Here is an 18941-nt window from a genome sequence, read left to right as displayed (position 1 = left end):
ACATCTTCTTGCCTTGGTATTATCTGACTTCTTAATTTCTTCCTGTCTTTGTTTTCATTTTCCTGATTACTGCTGCTGCTGCTGCTGCTAAGTTGCCTCAGTTGTGTCCGACTCTGTGCGACCCCATAGACAGTGATTACTAATGAGCTTGAATTTCTTTTTTCTTAATAAATCATTTGGCTATTTAAAAAATAATTTTATTAATGTACAACTTAAATACGATGAAAGTCAATGTTTGTAAGTGTATAATTCAATTGTGTTAGTGGATTTATGGTAAGCCATCACCGCAGTCCACTTTTAGAACATTTCCATTATCCTAAAACATTCCCTCGTGCCCATTTATAGTTAATCCCTACTCCCATTCTCAGCCCTAGGCACTCACTGATCTACTTGGCGTCTCTGTAAATTTGCCTTTGCTAAACATTTCATTTAAATGGAATTGTATAATATATAGTCTTTTGTGTTTGTGTTTTTTCACATAGCATGATGTTTTTAAGGTTCATTCATGTTGTAACGTGTATTAGAAGGTTGTTCCTTTTAATTGTTGAGTAATATTAATATCACTCCAGCCACAAGACTGGAAAAGGTCAGTCCTCCTCCCAGTTCTCAAGGAGGGTAGTAATAAAGAATGTGCTAACCATCGAACAGTTGCACTTATCTCCCATGCTAGTAAGGTCATGCTTAAAATCTTGCATGCTGGGCTTCAGCATTATGCGAATCAAGAACTTCCAGATGTCCAACCTGGGTTTAGAAAGTAAGAGGAACCGGAGATCAAACTGCCAACGTTTGCTGGATTATAGAGAAAGCTCGGGAATTCCAGAAAAACATCTACCTCTATTTCATTGACTACACCAAAGCCTTTGTCTGTGTGGATCATAATAAACTGTGGAAAGCTCTCAAAGAGATGGGATTACCAGACCATCTTACCGGTTTCCTGAGAAACCTGTATGCAGGTCAAGAAGCAACAGTTAGAAGTTAGAACCCTGTATGGAACAACTGATGGGCTCAAGATTGAGAAAGGATTATGACAGGGCTGTCTGCTGTCACCTTGTTTGTTTAATCTATATGGTGAGCATGTCATGAGAAATGCCAGGCTGGATGAGTTACAAGCTGGAACCAAGAGAAGCGGGAGAAACATCAACAACCTCAGATATGCGGATGATACCACCCTAATGGCAGAAAGCGAAGAGAAACTAAAGAGCCTCTTGATGAGGGTGAAGTAGGAGAGTGAAAAAGTCAGCTTAAAACTAAATATTAAAAAAACTAAGATCATGGCATCTGACCTCATTATTTCATGGCAAATACAGGGGGAAAAGGTAGAAGTAGTGACAGATTTGCTCTTCTTGGGCTCTAAAATCACTCTGGTGACTGTAGCCACCACTGAAGACGTTTGCTTCTTGGCAGGAAAGCTATGACAAACCAAGACAGTGTATTGAGAAGAGAGACATTACTCTGCTGACAAAGGTCCATATAGTCAAGGCTGTGGTCTTCCCAGTGGTCATGTACGGTTGTGACAGCTGGACCGTAAAGAAGGCAAAGCACTGAAAAATTGATGCCTTTGAACTGTGGTGCTGGAGAACCCTGAATACTCGTTGGAAGGACTGATTCTGAAGCTGAAACTCTAGTATTTTGGTCATGTGATATGAACAGCTGACTCATTGGGAAAGTCCCTGATGCTGGGAAAGATGGAGGGCAGAAGAGGGTTTCAGAGGATGAGATGGCTGGATGGCGTCATGGATGCGATGAACATGAACTTGGGCAAACTTTAGGAGATGGTGAGGGCAGAGAGGCCTGGTGTGCTATAGTCCATGGGATCACAAAGAATCAGACACGACTGGGCCACTGAACAACAACATTAATGTTATTCCATGGTATGGTTATAGCACATTTTGTTTATCCAACTGTTAGTTGATGTTCACTTAGATTGTTTATAGTTTTTTCTATCAGGAATACACCATGTTTTTGTGTGGATATCGGATTTTATTTCTCTTGGGTAGATTCCTAGGAGTGGAATGGCTAGATCATATGCTAGGTGTATGTTTAGTTTTTTTAAGCAACGGCCAAATTTGCTTTCTGCAGTGGCTGTGTCATTTTACATTCTCACCGGCAATGCGTGATAGTTTATTTCTCCATATCCTCACCAATACTTAGTATTGTTTATCATTTTAACTATTCTAGTGAGTGTTAGTAGTATTCATTGTGGTTTTAATTTGTATTTTCCCAGTGACTGATGACATTGAACACCTGTTCATGTACTTATAACCATTTGTATGTTTTTTTAGAAATGAAATATCTGTTCCAATCTTTTGCCTGTTTTTAAATTGGTTGTTTTCTTGTTACTAAGTTGTGAGTTCTTTGTATACTCTGGATATAAGTCTTTTATCAGATACATAATTTGCAGTCCAATCTATGGCTTCTCTCCTCATTTTCTTAATGGGAGCTTGTGAAGTTTTAAATTTTGTAGTCTAGTCTATTGGTATTTTCCTTTATACTTGGTGTCAACTCTGAATTTTTTTGTCTGGCCAGGGACACAAAGATTTTTGCTATATCTTTTTCTAGAGTTTTATATTTAGGTTTTGCATACAGTCTGTGGTCTATTTTGAGTTATTTTTTCTGTGATCTATTTTGAGCTAATTGATAGAATGATTTGTGGATTATCTTCCCTTTTTTACGTTCTATAATAGCTTGTACATTGTTTCTTGAAAATTTGATATAAGTTTCCTGAAAAAGTGTCTGATCTTAGTATTTGCCCTGTGGGAAAATAAAAACAATGAAATAAATTCCTTTAATGATTAAAGGACTATTCAGGTTTTTTATTTCTTTTTAAGTAGTTTTAGTGAATGATATTTTTAGAGATTTGCCCATTTTCTTTAAGTTTTAAAATTTATTGTCGTAAAGTTTTTCATTGTATTCTCATCTTTAAATCTGGTTTTAATGTGTTTCTACCAGCTCTCCCTGTTCTCATTTCTATAGTTACTTCTTTGTCTTCTCTTTCCCCTCCTTTTAAAAAGACCTGGTCAAATGTTTGAGTATTTTATAGTCTTTTTCAAAGAACTATTGGTTCTTTGTTGGTTTTCTATCTTTTCTCTGTCTTCTACTTCAGTGATTTATTATTTTCTTATCTCCCTCTATCTAATTGTATCTTTCTGGGATTCGTCTCCCCCTCCCTCCAACTTCCTAAATTATTTTCAGTTTTTCTTCCTTTTACTCTGAGCTGTTGCATTCCTTTTGTGTTTGTGTGATGAAGTATTTTCATTTTTATTTAGTTCTCATAGTATTTAAAATTTTTCATTATAATTACTTCTTTCACTCATGATTTTTTTGGGAATTTTTGAATATCTAAATTATTTAATTTTCTTTCACATTTTAATTAGATTGCTAGCTTATTTGCATTTTAGTCAAAGAATTTTGTGTGATACTGATTCTTGGAATTTTTCTTGTTTTAAGGATTAACATGTGATTAACTTTTGTAAGTGTCCTAAGTGTGCATGAAAAGAATGATTATTCTCTAACGATTGTTTTGCCTATGACAGTTAAGTTAAGCTTGGAATTTGGGTTGTGCAACTCTTCTTTATCTTTGCTGATTTTTTTCTTCAACCCGACTACTTGTTAAAATAGTCCATTATATTGTTAACAAATTTACTTACAGTTCTGTTATTTTGAGTATTTTGAGCCTATTTGATTATGTTTAAATCAACAGAATTGTATATTCCTTGAGAACTGACATGTACTATGGTTCTTCTATGTAAGTACTTCTCACTGTTACAATTTTACTGTTTGTGTGATTAGTTAATGTATGTCTTCCTCATTGGAGAATAAATTCCAAGTGGGCAGGAATTGTCTTTTTCTTCTTATTTTTGCATCTACAATATTAGCACATGTGGTGGTGTTGGTTTAGTTGTTCAGTAATGTCTGAGTCTTGCAACCCCATCGATTGTAGCCTTCCAGGCTCCTCTGTCTATGAGATATCCCAGGCAAGAATACTGGAGTGAGTTGCCATTTCCCTCTCCAATTAGCATATGTAGAAGGTACATAGTAAATGTTAACTGAATGAATGAATTTGTTTTCATTTATTTATTTTTAAGCACTTTTTTACTCTAATGTTTTCGTTTCTGCTGCCTCTCCTCCACTGTCAGACTCTGTGGTTTTGGAATAAGCCAAACTTCAGTAACTTTTAATGTTACTGCTCTTCCACAGTACGGTACTTATTTTCATTTGTATGCCATTTGTTTTTTTCAAATTATCAAAATAGTACATTTAAGAAATATGATTTTTCTACCTAATTGATTTCTTTATTAATAAACATCAGCGATTATTTTAGGAGTTTTTTTTTCTCATAAGTTTTAAAGTCATTCCTCTCTGATTCTTTATCTATAGACGTATAGAACTATGTTAAACCGCTGTTTAACAAACCATTCCAAAACTTAGTGGCTAAACACATCAATAAATGTTTATTATCTCACACAGTTTCTGAGTCAGGAATTCAGGAGCAGCTTAGCTGGCTGTTTTCAGTTCTGGTGTCTCAGGAGATTACAATCAAGACGTTGGCTGAGGCTGCCATCATCTGAAAACTTGCCTGGAGTGGGGAAGATGCCTCCAAAGCAGCTCCCTGACCTATAGAACTGTAAGATAATAAACAGGATTGTTTTAAAGCTGCTAGTTTGTGGTCAGTTGTTACATAGCAATAGAGAGCTCATGCAGATCTCAGAGGAGATGTCTAATGAGTTGTGTTGCTCGATCTTTGTTTCTGGTGAAAAGTTCAAACCTAGCATCCCAGATATCAGGCAGAAGTTAGATCTGGTGAAGATAAGATGTAAGGCATCTTATGTAAGGCATCTAGTTGAGTAAACTTCGACCAGGCCTGGGGATGACTTGAGGGGGGAAGAATAAATCTGGAAACATTCCGCTGTCACTTTTATAGCTGCTCTTTCCTGACTCCGACTTCAAAACAACCTAATTTATTTATCATCAGTTTTGATTTATGTGAACTGCCCTGAATCTGTGTACGTTCAGCTACAGTACCAAGATTAAAAGTGGAATTAGAGAAGTGCTACTCATGCCAAAGGCAGAAGCAGCAGAGGAGAAATCAAAGGGAAACCAACTGTGCTGAATCACTAATGGAAGTGAGCTACAGGGCTTTGTCTCATTCCCAGAGAACATCAAATCCCTTACTTATGGAATATATAAGCAGATAATTCTACATCTATTATGACAGTATTGGTAGGGAAGATATGTTTGAAGTTTAAACTTTAAATATTTACGTTATGTGGAGATCAGACCATGTAATGGTAGCCTTCTCATATGAGGTAATATAGATCAGATCAGTGTTTCTCTATCTATGTTCATTACCACCCCTTAAGGAGCTTTTTAGTCATTTTTTCCCCCAGTAACACTTCCACCCCCACCTGAGATTTTAATTGTTGCCGGTGAATTTAAGATTCTTGCTTTGTCATGAAAGAATTTAGAGAAAAAATGATAGGTAAGAAGTGGCTTTATTTAGAGAGAAACATACTCCACAGAGTGTGGACCATCTCAGAAAGAGAGAGCAAAAGAGCCTCGAAACATGATGTGGGTAGTTTTTATGGGCTGGATAATTTCATAGGCTGAGTTGGGCATTATTCCAGTTATTTTGTGGAAGGGGTGGGGGTTTCCAGGTATTGGGCCACCACCCACTTTTTGACCTTCTATGGTTGGCCTCAGAACTGTTATGATGCTGGTGGGTGTGTCATTTAGCATGTTATTTTACCAGGGGGAGAAGGGGATGGCAGAGGATGAGATGGTTGGATGGCATCACTGACTTGATGGACATGAGCTTGAGCAAGCTCCAAGAGTTGGTAATAGACAGGGAAGTCTGGCGTGCTGCAGTCCATGGGGTCGCAAAGAGTGGGACACGACTGAGCAACTTAACTGATATTACCATGAGCACATAATGAGATTCAAGGTCTGCTGGAAGTTGGCTCATCTACCATCTTGGACCTAGTTAGTTCTAACCAGTCTTTGTCATGTCCTGTCATTCTTTAAAAGGGTGTGTCCTGCCCCCTTCCCTCCTGTTTCACGTAGATATACTATATATCTGCTTATGTACTGTATATAGATCTGTGCTTTATATGGAAAAGAGAGTAACATCTTTCTTCCTGATCAAAACCAAGTTTTGCCCTTGAGGTCACTGTCACCCCTGCTGAGAATGCATGATACAGATGCTGATATAATTAGGTAAAATTAAAGGTTGTGTTTAAAGGGATCATTAAAAAAAGGTATTTTCGTATTGTAATCCAGAGATTATAGGAATAGAAAACTGGTCCAAACTCATGTCAATGAAAAGAGATACGGCATCTGCATATGTTGGTTGGAGAGTACCTCTGGACGGGTAAACCTGTGAAGCACCGCCAAATCTTTGTAACATTAAGAAAAATGATTATACCCAGATCCTTGCTCTAAATAATGAGAAACAATGTGGCACGTGTCTACATTATTTGTGTTTCCTGAGTTGTTTCTATGCTTTGTTCATGATTTAAGGAGACTAGGTGTCCTCCTCGAAGGGGGCAGTTTTGCTTTGGAGGTGACCGCTCTTCTGTCCCAAAAAGGTAGAGGCAGAATGCCAGACTCCTCTTTTGGCTTCTTTATCTTTCCTTAGAACAGTTCTGCTTGTTTCTCGTTGACTGGGTGGGCTGTCTAAGATTACAGGAGACAATAAGTCAAGGCTTGTAAATTCAAGTGTCCACAAAGGTCTTGGCATGTATAGAGATGCATAAACAATGAAATATAAGACATACATACTTTATCAGTCAATTTTGGCTGCTTACTCTGCTTATAGCAGCAGCAGACAGTCATTTTTCTTGCTCAGGGGTCTGCAGGTCAGTCAGGGTGGGTCTCATCTCTTTTTCAAGCTGCAGTCAGGTTCTGGTCTGTTCACGTGCAGCAGCAGCAGTAGGGAAACTAGGGAGAGATTTCTAATCTGCATTCCTGGAACATCATCTGCTGACAGGATTTGTTTATCCTGCCCTGTGTTTTGCAAGGCAAGATAACCAGGCGTCTGTCCTAAGACAGGAGTTTAGCATATGTGGTTGATTGAATCATTGTTCCTAATTCTTCACTCATTTCCTGATTTAGAAATGAGTATCTTTCTCCATAAAGGTTTCATAGAGTCTTTTATATGGCACATATTATATGATTGTTAAATTTTTTTTTAGTTTTATTTTTAAAATTTATGAAGGATAATTGTTTTACAGAATTTTGTTGTTTTCTGTCAACATCAACATGAATCAGCCATAGGTATACATATGTCCCCTCCCTCTTGAACCTTCCTCCTACCTCCCTCCCATCCCACCCCTCAAGGTTGATTCAGAGCCCCTGTTTGAGTTCCCTGGGTCATACAGCAAATTCCCATTGCCTATCTATTTTACACGTGATAATGTTTCGACACTTTGATTTTTTTTCTTTAATGTGAATCTTGGGGTACTTGTCATTTTCATGTCCTCTTGTTTTCTTTTTCTACTCTGTTACCCTGCCTTCTTTTTTCCCCTTACCTTTCCATTTACTTTAAAAACAGCAATTGTCAGTATGGAGTAAGAGAGAGTTGCGGAGAGAATTTAAAGTATAAAAGCTCCCACTTGTTGATATAAAATAACTTTAAAGACGAAAGTTTCTTTCACAAGGCAAACAGCTGCCTGACTGTTCTGAGATTGTTTGGTTTTTGTTTGCTTTGGGATTCAAAGAGTGACTTTAAAAAAGAATTCTTTAGGTTTGAAAACCTAATTGTATTTCTACATAATCGCAGAGCACATGGAGACAGGTAGTTGGATGCTGGGGAAGGAGGCCATTAAAAAGATGATGTAACGTTTCCACATGCTCATTTCTCAGATCAGAACCAGGCAGTCCTTAAATTGTCCCTGCAAAATATTGGCTTGGTGGATTGCCCCATCCTCTTGACCTCATTTTGAATGTGAGGGAGAGTTACTTGGTAAGATTTTGGGTCCTACTAGGTCTGGGTTTCACATTCATCTCTACTACTTGTTTTCTTTTGAGACTAGAATGACTAGGCTTCATTTTCACTTCAGTACAGTTAAACTGGCTTCTCAGGTGGCTCAATGGTAAAGAATCTGCCTGCCAATGCAGCAGACACAGGAGTCTTAGGTTCGATTTCTGGGAAGGAAGATCCCCTGGAGGAGGAAATGGCAACCCACCCCGGTATACTAGCCTGAAGAATCCCATGGACAGAGGAGCCTCGCGGGCTCCAGACCATGGGGTCTCAAAGAGTCAGACACGACTGAGCACACGTCCACCCACAATTAGTCTTTCTTTGTAATAATTCTTTCCCCTTTAAAGCAATTGCTAATATTTGCTTCTTTGTTGATATTCTAGTGATCTTCACTACTGGATGTTTCCTTTCTGTTCTTTTACATTTCTCAGTCAGGATTGTTGAAACTCAGGCTCTATCTGTATGAAGCTAATCGTATTTTACCAGTGTCTTCTGTGTGTAAATGCTGTATTCACTCTGAGTTTCCAAGAAGCAATCACTTAGACTATTCTGGTTTGGCATGTTCGCTCTTTCTAACCACCATTGGAGCTGAACCTGGGAACTGAACACAATTTGAAATTTTGTGGTTTGGCTGCTAGAAGTCAGAGCTAAACTATCTGAAGCTAAAAATTATTAATGTTGAAATGTTTTAACCCACTAAGTAAACTTGAAAAAATAATGAAATTTAACTCTAGCCAACCTTTAAAAATTGCATACAGCGTATTTTTTGAGGCTAGAAAGAGAGGAAAAAATATATGAAAAGGATCTGAGATTGCTAAAGAATTAGAAGTTATTTATTACAGTTTACTTAAAGAAAATGTTAATATTCAAATTTAAAAGCAAAGTAAAGCAAACATAGAAAGCCAAATGAACCCCAAAATCTTATGTTATCCACGTGCTGTTCTACTTTTCTCAAGACTACTGAATCAGTACATAAAAATAATGAAGCAGGTAAAATGCCAGTTGTACTCGTTTAACTTCAGATTTTTAAAAAAACATGTTTTCTTTGAAAGTGAAATGATAAAGATACTACCTTACATTTTCATGGTATTTTATACTTGACTAAATATTTTCACATAACATCTTAAAAAATGTTTTTAAGTTGAGGGCTTGCTTCACCTTTCCACTAAATATTAAAAGTATTTCATAGGTTTAAGCTATTTAAATCTCAGAACATATCTAAAGATCTAATTAAATCTTTCAATTCAGTTCAGTCACTGAGTCGGGTCCAACTCTTTGCGACCCCATGAACTGCAGCACGCCAGGCCTCCCTGTCCATCACCAACTCCCGGAGTCCACCCAAACCCGTGTCCATTGAGTCAGTGATGCCATCCAACCATCTCATCCTCTGTCGTCCCCTTCTCCTCCTGCCCTCAATCTTTCCCAGCATCAGGGTCTTTTCAAAAGTCAGCTCTTCGCATCAGGTGGCCAAAGTATTGGAATTTCAGTTTCAACATCAGTCCTTCCAATGAACACCCAGGACCGATCTCCTTTAGGATGGACTGGTTGGATCTCCTTGCAGTCCAAGGGACTCTCAAGAGTCTTCTCCAACACCACAGTTCAAAAGCATCAATTCTTTGGCGCTCAGCTTTCTTTATAGTCCAACTCTCTCACATCCATACATGACTACTGGAAAAACCATAGCCTTGACTAGACGGACCTTTGTTGACAAAGTGATGTCTTTGCTTTTTAATATGCTGTCTAGGTTGATCATGACTTGCCTTCCAAGGAGTAAACGTCTTTTAATTTCATGGCTTCAATCACCGTCTGCAGCGATTTTGGAGCCCAGAGAAATAAAGTCTGCCACTGTTTCCACTGTTTCCCCATCTATTTCCCGCAAAGTGATGGGACCAGATGCCATGATCTTCATTTTCTGAATGTTGAGCTTTAAGCCAACTTTTTCACCCTCCTCTTTTCACTTTCATCAAGAGTCTTTTTAGGTCCTCTTCAGTGTTCTTGCCTGGAGAATCCCAGGGACAGGGGAGCCTGGTGGGCTGCCGTCCATGGGGTCGCATAGTCGTACACGACTGAAGCAACTTAGCTTAGCAACTTTCTGCCATAAGGGTGGTGTCATCTGCATATCTGAGGTTATTGATATTTCTCCCGGCAATCTTGATTCCAGGTTGTGCTTCCTCTAGCCCAGCGTTTCTCATGATGTACTCTGCATAGAAGTTAAATAAGCAGGGTGACAATATACAGCCTTGTATATGTCTTGAGGACATATCTGAAACTGGATAGGTAGATAGTGTATATTGAAAGGAAGTCCTTTGTTTCTCTATTGGTTAACACTCTGAAGAGCTATCATTTTTCACTTTCAGGATCCACTTTCAACTTTATTTGTGAATATTTCCTTTGCTCTGGTATCTGGTGATTAATTTGATCCATATTGTCTTTGATGATGATAAAAAAGTCAATGAAAAGTGTTTTGAGATCTTCAAAACTGCCAGTCTCCAAAGGAGAGTATGTAGCATGGCCCATTAGGTTATGGGAAGAAAATACCAGAATTTTTATTAGTGTTACATCTAAAATATAAGTAAACCTTAATTGACATTTAATATATGGCATCCTCACTTGATCCCTTTCTTATACTGTCATGTGTAAGGTAATAATCCACGAGGAAAGGGTACAGAAGGTTGACAGAGACACCTTGTTTATATCTTTATTTTCAACATATTGGGGTAGATTATAGTCCTACATGTTGGGACTCCCTGGTGGCTCAGACAGTAAAGCGTCTGCCCGCAATGCAGGAGACCCGGGTTCTATCCTTGGGTCGGGTAGATCCCCTGGAGAAGGAAATGGCAACCCATTCCAGTACTCTTGCCTAGAAAATTCCACGGATGGAGGAGCCTGGTGGGCTACAGTCCATGGGGTCGCAAAGAGCTGGACAAGTCAGAGGTGATAACTCTCCTATAATTAATGAAGTAAAAATCAGTGACAGTCTAATCTCATTTGTAAAGACATCCCCAAAATTTGGAATTAGAAAACAATTTGATATATGGAATTATTTCCATTATTGTTGATAATGAAACTTTCTCTGTTATTTTGTTCTTTGAAATAGTGATAGTAGGAAGCCATTGTTAAGAAACACACATCACAGAAAGACAAACGTTCACAAGTTTTTCAGTGATGTTTAAGGTCATGCGACACATAGTATCTAGAAAAATTTCACTAAAATTAATGTTAGATATTGAAAAGCCTCTTTTGGGTTTCTTAATAACAAAAGACCAAATGCAACACATTTTTAATACCATTAGGGACAACCTTCAACGGACATGGGTTTGGGTGGACTCTGGGAGTTGGTGATGGACAGGGGGGCCTGGCGTGCTGCAGTTCATGGGGTCGCAAAGAGTCGGACATGACTGAGCGACTGAACTGAACTGTTTTTTTGTGAAAGTAAAATGGATGACATAAGACAGGGGAAGCAACATGGAATAACTTACATGGATTCTTTTAGGAATAAATACTTTCAGCTGGAGATCATTGCCAATGATGTGAAGCATTAAGAATTAAAGCAAATTATTCATTGAGAAAAGATGCTAGACAGTTAAAGTACAGAAGTTTCTAATAGGGCCCAGATTATCTTCTTAGCTAGATTCTGTTTCAGTAATGAGATACATGAACTAAATTATTTTTAAGCCACAAAAGTAAAGATATATCAAGGAAGATATATTCTCAAAAATAAATGACTTCTTAAATATAAAACAATGTTTATGAGGGAATTTCCTGGCAGTAATATTCTTATTCTGACCTGATAGGGGTCTAGATTGCTTACGTATATGTACATTTGCTACAGTTCATCAAATGAAACACTCAAGATCCGGGCATTTCATTGTGTGGAAAATTTACCTTAAAAGAACATACTTATTAAACTCAGGTAAATGATACACACATCGAACTTTTAGGGGAAAGTATATTTATGTCTCTGACTTACTTTGAAATACATTTAAAAACATCTAAGATGGACTGATGAATGAATGGATTGATGGATAGTCTAGTGTATTAGTGAAAGTGAAGTCACTCAGTCGTTTCCAACTCTTTGCGACCCCATGGACACCAGGCTTCTCCATCCATGAGATTTTCTAGGCAAGAGTACTGGAGTGGGTTGCCATTTCCTTCTCCAGGGAATCTTCCCGACTCAGGGATTGAACCCAGGTCTCCTGCATTGTAGACAGACGTTTAACCGTCTGAGCCACCAGGGAAGTCAAGTGTATTAGTAGACTGTACAATAGTATAAATATATGTATATACGCATGCACACTCAGTCGTGTCCAACTCTTTTTGACCCCATAGACTATAGCCCTCCAGGCTCCTCTGTCCATGGGATTTCCCAAGCAAGAATACTGGAGTTGGTTGCCATTTCCTTTTCCAGGAGATCTTCCTGACCCAGGGATCGAATCTGCATCTCCTGCATTGGCAGGCAGGTTCTTTACCAGCTGAGCCACAGGGGAAGCCTGGTACAGTAGTATAATAGTAATAAAATGGCAGTTGCAGAGTCTAGGTGGTGAGTATATGGATGTTATTTGTAAAATTCTCTGCATTTTTCTGGTACATCATCCTTAGTCTGTAGTAACACAGTTGATGTCATATGTGTGAAGAATGCTTCAGGATGGTACAGTTTTTATGAAAACCTGACTAATTTTTATTGACTCTTTATAGTACTCTGTAATGCGATGAGGAGTGATCATGAAAATCATTTGAATCACAAGAGTTTCTTTGGTTATCTCATAGCAAAGATTGTAAAAAACTGTTGAATTTAAAAATGGGTGAAACTTGTTTAAAATGAAAATATATGTCAAATTTGTTGATCCTTTTTGTAAAACAAGTGACTGTGTAACTTGCCTCCTAGCAGATTGCAAATTAAGCAATCAGCCAACCAATGGAACGCTCTTATTCCGTCCCTTCAAAGTAAAGGTGGTATTTTTACAATGAGTGAGAAAGTGACTGCTTATTAAATGACAGAGATCAAAATACAGAATATTATTCAAATTTCTGCGTGGAAATATTTTATGATGTGGTTTTTGTCTTCAAAGATGTACAAATCTTGTGAAAAAACTCTTAACAATATTTTCTAAACTCTTAAGAAATCTTCCAAATAGTTTCATTTGATTTTGAAATCAATTTTAAAAAATGTTAAAGTGTAATACATCTTGATTGGTTTGTAAGAATAATTAATTGACCTGAGGGAAAATGAACATTTATTAGCCAAAGTTGAACAATAGCTTTTGCAATTATCTTTTCTCAAAGACATTACAGAGACATTACAATTGAGTACTATAATAAGTAGAACTTTAGAAACTGTTTCAGTTGCTGGATTATAAAATATTTAAATCAGTATTTTAAAAACAATGTGCATCATTTATTTTCATTGTTTATTAGATTGAAAAAATCTGTACAACTAATATATAAAATATGAGTATTCTTTATGTTCCTAGATATTACTACTTTGTCACTTACATGTATCACAAATATCACCTTCAAATTTATACATCATCATTTTACTTTTTTCTGCTTTATTGAGTATGCCAAAGCCTTTGACTGTGTGGATCACAAGAAACTGTGGAAAATTCTGAAAGAGATGGGAATACCAGACCACCTAACCTGCCTCTTGAGAAATCTGTATGCAGGTCAGGAAGCAACAGTTAGAACTGGACATGGAACAACAGACTGGTTCCAAATAGGAAAAGGAGTACGTCAAGGCTGTATATTGTCACCCTGCTTATTTAACTTCTATGCAGAGTACATCATGAGAAATGCTGGGCTGAAAGAAACACAAGCTGGAATCAAGATTGCCGGGAGAAATATCAATCACCTCAGATATGCAGATGACACCACCCTTATGGCAGAAAGTGAAGAGGAACTAAAAAGCCTTATGATGAAAGTGAAAGAGGAGAGTGAAAAAGTTGGCTTAAAGCTCAACATTCAGAAAACGAAGATCATGGCATCCGGTCCCATCACTTTGCGGGAAATAGATGGGGAAACAGTGGAAACAGTGTCAGACTTAATTTTTTGGGGCTCCAAAATCACTGCAGATGGTGACTGCAGCTGTGAAATTAAAAGACGCTTACTCCTTGGAAGAAAAGTTATGACCAACCTAGATAGTATATTCAAAAGCAGAGACATTACTTTGCCGACTAAGGTCCATCTAGTCAAGGCTATGGTTTTTCCTGTGGTCGTGTATGGATGTGAGAGTTGGACTGTGAAGAAGGCTGAGCGCCGAAGAATTGATGCTTTTGAACTGTGGTGTTGGAGAAGACTCTTGAGAGTCCCTTGGACTGCAAGGAGATCCAACCAGTCCATTCTGAAGGAGATCAACCCTGGGATTTCTTTGGAGGGAATGATGCTAAAGCTGAAGCTCGAGTACTTTGGCCACCTCATTGGAAGAGTTGACTCATTGGAAAAGACTCTGATGCTGGGAGGGCTTGGGGGCAGGAGGAGAAGGGGAGACAGAGGATGAGATGGCTGGATGGCATCACGGACTCGATGGATGTGAGTCTGAGTGAACTCCGGGAGTTGGTGATGGACAGGGAGGCCTGGTGTGCTGCGATTCATGGGGTCGCAAAGAGTCGACATGATTGAGTGACTGAACTGAACTGATGGCATATTTTTATCAAAAAAAGTTCTTAATTAAAGGTATGAAACTATTGATTTGTATTTTAAATGAAAAAATATATGAAACTTTTTAAATGCTTGTAATCTTTTATTTTTAATCTCTATGTGTGCTTTTTACTGTCCATAATGTATTAGTAAAATAGTTTATATATAATATATATGCATGTACTGGAGGATTGTAATAAAATTTTGTTTGTTTTTTTTGGAGTGTTTGTTGGAGTATGTAATCAAAGAATTTTGGAGTTTTCACTGATCACTCATGGTCTGGCACAGTGTTATTGCTAGCAGCAATTATTTATACTAAAAGTTTAAATCATTGTTTTAGAGGTTATAAATCAACACTTGGTTTCTAGCTTGTGAGCCTTTGTTTTTTTCAACGTTAAACTTTGAAAAATGAAGTTTACCTTTTGTCTAAGTTCTATAACTTGTTCTCAAATGTGGAGCAGCATCAGTGTCAACTTACTAGAAATATAAATTTTCAGGTCCCATTCCAGACCTATGGCTAACCAGAAATGCTGGTTAATGAGCTTGCCAGGTGAGTTTAAGCTCAGTCATGTTTGAGAACCATTGGCCTAGATGATTTAGACTCCTGTGTCATCACTTCTTATTTTTTCCTGCTTCTTGGTATATCTGAGACAGTGTCTTCAGATCTGGTGTGTCTCAGTTTAGCTCAGAGTTCTTTTTGTCTCTACCTCAGATTTTATTCTCTCCTCCTTTTCTCCTTTTTCTTTTCCCTTCTTCCTATTGTGAAAAATTATTCACTAGTGCTATACTCACAAAAGGGATAGTGTTTTGGTTCTGAAAATTTGGATGCCATAGCCAGGATGACAAACAGTTTGTTTAAAGGGGCTATTTTAAATATTTCAAATTAATTTTTGTTAACTACTTCTTGTTGGACACAAATATGCCTTGATTAATGTCCTAGGCATATTCTTTTCCATCTATGCCCTCTTGTTTTCAGATTTTATAGTCTCAAAATAGCTTTCCAACAACTAAATTTTTAAAATATACACTTCAAAGTATGAATCACCTATATTTAGCAGTTGTTGAATTTTGTTTCATTTGCTTTATCTCTTTTCTACACACACACACACACACACACACACTTTTTTCCTTTGCTAAACCATTTAAAATTGTATACATCTATACCTTTTACTCTTAAATACTTTATTAATATTAATATAAAGATCAAAGTACCTTTAAGTGGTACTAATATAAAATTTTTTGAAAGGCCAATTCATAACAAATGCTAAACCAATTATTAAAGCCTCTTAAATATTTTCAGAGCTTTCTATAAATGTTTTATTGAGAAAAAATATAGAACTTCAAGTTGTGAGTATATCAATGAATCCTCAAGCCTTTCTCAACCAAAGTTTTTCATCTGAACTTTGCACAACACAGGGATGATTTCGGTGACTGTTTTCTCATTTCTCCCAAGGATGGTCCATAACTAGTACCAATCCAGATGCATAGGGGAGAAGTTCTTTTATTATATATAGTGAAAGTGAAAGTCACTCAGTCATGTCTGACTGTTTGTGACCCCATGGACTGTACAGTCCATGGAATTCTCCAGGCCAGAATAAGGGAATGGGCAGGCAGCCTTTCCCTTCTCCAGGGGATCTTCCCAACCCAGGGACTGAAACCAGGTCTCCCGCATTGCAGGTAAATTCTTTACCAGCTGAGCCACAAGGGAAGCCCAAGAATACTGGAGTGGGTAGCCTATCCCTTCTCCAGCAGATCTTCCCAACCCAGGAATCGGACCAGGGTGTCCTGCATTGCAGGTGGATTCTTTACCAACTGAGCTATCAGGGAACCCATATATATATATATGGGTTGTATTAACAGTGTTCCTTTTGGGAACCCAGGTTAGTTGAACTGTGGCCAGTTCTTAGGAAGGTTTTGCTTTGACTAGATTGTAATGTTTATACAAATAATATTTTTTTTCTTATTTTTTTAGATTACAGGTCCGCCAGGTTGTGGAAAAACTCAGTTTTGTATAATGATGAGCATTTTGGCTACATTACCTACCAACATGGGAGGATTAGAAGGAGCTGTTGTGTACATTGACACAGAGTCAGCATTTAGTGCTGAAAGGTAGGAGATTTTATTTCCTATTATAATGCTTTATTTTTGTAACATATACAGCATAAAATATTTACAAACAGATTAATATTTACTTTTGAGAATATAGAGTATTGTTAATAGATACAGGTTTAAAGGAATTTTCTTTTTAAAATTGACACAGGAAGGGTAATTTTTTTTTTCAGGCTTTAAACTTTTTGTTTTAATTTGATGTATAGCCAATTAACAATGTTGTGGTAGTTTCAGGTGAATATTAAAGGGACTCAAACATACTTATACATGTATCCATTCTCCCTCAAGCCCTGCTCTCATCTAGGCTGGCACATAACACTGAGCAGAGTTCACTGTGCTATACAGAGGTCTTAACCTTCCTAAAGTCCCTAACTCTCCAGGAAACATTTTCTTTTTGCATTTTCTATCCCTTTATTATGGTTTAAAGGGAGCTTCTGGATAAGCTGTGTTTTTCACAAAGTCAGGAAGAAACAAGTTAAAGAAACAGAGGGAGAAATGTAAGTAGAAAATGGAGAAGAGGGAAAATTAATAAGAAAGACAAAAGGTAAAGTGCTTTGTAAGTAATTTCTAGTTGGAAGTAAAATATTTGTGAATGAAAATAATTGCAATTTTCAAAACATTTTTTATTGAACATTATTTTACTTTAATCTTTGAAATAATGTGGTATTAAATACAGGGAACATTGATAGTAAGTATATGCATGCTTAGCAAGAAAAGATTTCCTTAGTTTGGCAAGGACCTTTGTTTTAACATTCTATGAGAAAGGTGTTCAGTCATTTATGTAATTCTGTAAATCTGAAGATAAGTCTAGTCTCCTCTTCTGCTACTCTGATAGACATTCATAGACAGGAGTGCTTTGAACATCTGGAGACTGATCCAATTCTGTTTTCTTAGCCAAGATGTAGTATAGGAATAGTTCTTTGAGTCTTTCTCTAATTGTGTCACAATGAATCTTCCTTATTTTTCTGTAAGAGTACTACAAAGATCAAAGTTTATTACCCGACCAGTTAAATTCCAAATGGACTATTTTGCCTAGAACTTATTTGCTTTGTTCTACAGTTCTTGCTAATCTTTTCTTCCTAAGTATACCACTGGTTTGTCAGCTGTTTAAGTTTGTGCTATATCTTTGTGTCTTCAAAGCCAAATCCTACAAGTGGCACATACTGGCTACTCAGAGAATGTTTGATAAATGAGGGAATTGACAAGTGTTACTCTCAGATCATGGAATCCAGATTCCATTTCCTACTAAAAGGAACAAGGGTTTCATAGGGGAATGGCCAATTCTAGCTATGGAGCAGAAAGTTTTTGCTTTTTAATAAGAGGCAAAAGATTTATTTGATCTAAAGTGAAATCAGAATATTAGGAGGTTCATAAGTTGAATCTGAAAAATCAGATGTGAAGAGAGCTATCAAAGACTACTTACAGGAATATCAGAAGGACTTAAGAATCAACCTGTGGAGCTCGCACTAGCCAAAGATGAAACAAACTGGTTACCAATAGAACAATAATAGAAGTAGACTAAGACACATGAAATATATTTAAATTCTTGAGTCTGTAATATTAAGAATGAAAAGCAACAAATTGATCACCGTTGGAGAATTCTGGAGATGCAAATTATTATTTTGAAAATGGGTTTTTATAAAAAAAGGAAATTAAGCATTTATTCTGTTTTCTATATAAATATTACTAAGTAGCAAATATATCTTTTTTATAGACAATAAATGAAGAAAAATAATAGAATATCACCAAATTATAAACCCTAAAAATCTAATGGATCTAGGCACTGAATATTGTGATATAATAAATATGTTATTTTGTAGTCATCCTGGTTCCTTTCAAAAGAACTTCAAAAACTTTTGGAATTTCCTGAGTGACAGAAGTGAGAGAAGCATCATTTGTATTCATAATTACCCCCTTTCCAACCATACTTGATTTATGCTAATGAGATGATGCTTGATGGCACTCTAGATTGCATCTAAATGGAACTGATTGCCAGAGGAACCTGTCATGTAATTATAGGTTTGAACTTTCAGCCCTACCTCCCCAGTCTCTGAGCAGGGAAGAAGGACTAGAATTGAATCAATCAGCATTTCAATCATTCCCATGTAATGGAATCTTCCAAAACCCTCTAATTGATAGAGTTTGGAGAGCTTCTGGGTTGGTGAACAGGTGGTGCTCTCAATTTATTGCTGGCTGGTCTGAAGTAACAGAGGTTTGGGAC

The 18941-nt window shown here is 37.1% G+C and overlaps 1 protein-coding gene across 1 annotated transcript in view; it reads left to right on the top strand.

Moving 5' to 3' along the window:
- The window catches only part of RAD51B (RAD51 paralog B), a 606121-nt gene that overhangs the window by 11745 nt on the left and 575435 nt on the right, over window positions 1-18941 (top strand). The window contains exon 4 of the mRNA XM_068965287.1: window positions 16584-16720. Coding sequence (XP_068821388.1) covers window positions 16584-16720 — 137 coding nt within the window. The remainder of the gene's footprint in view (window positions 1-16583; window positions 16721-18941) is intronic.

Source organism: Capricornis sumatraensis, chromosome 2 (genome assembly GCF_032405125.1).
Source record: "Capricornis sumatraensis isolate serow.1 chromosome 2, serow.2, whole genome shotgun sequence".
Taxonomy (NCBI): Eukaryota; Metazoa; Chordata; class Mammalia; order Artiodactyla; family Bovidae; genus Capricornis; species Capricornis sumatraensis.
This window is presented reverse-complemented; position numbering and strand designations above follow the sequence as displayed.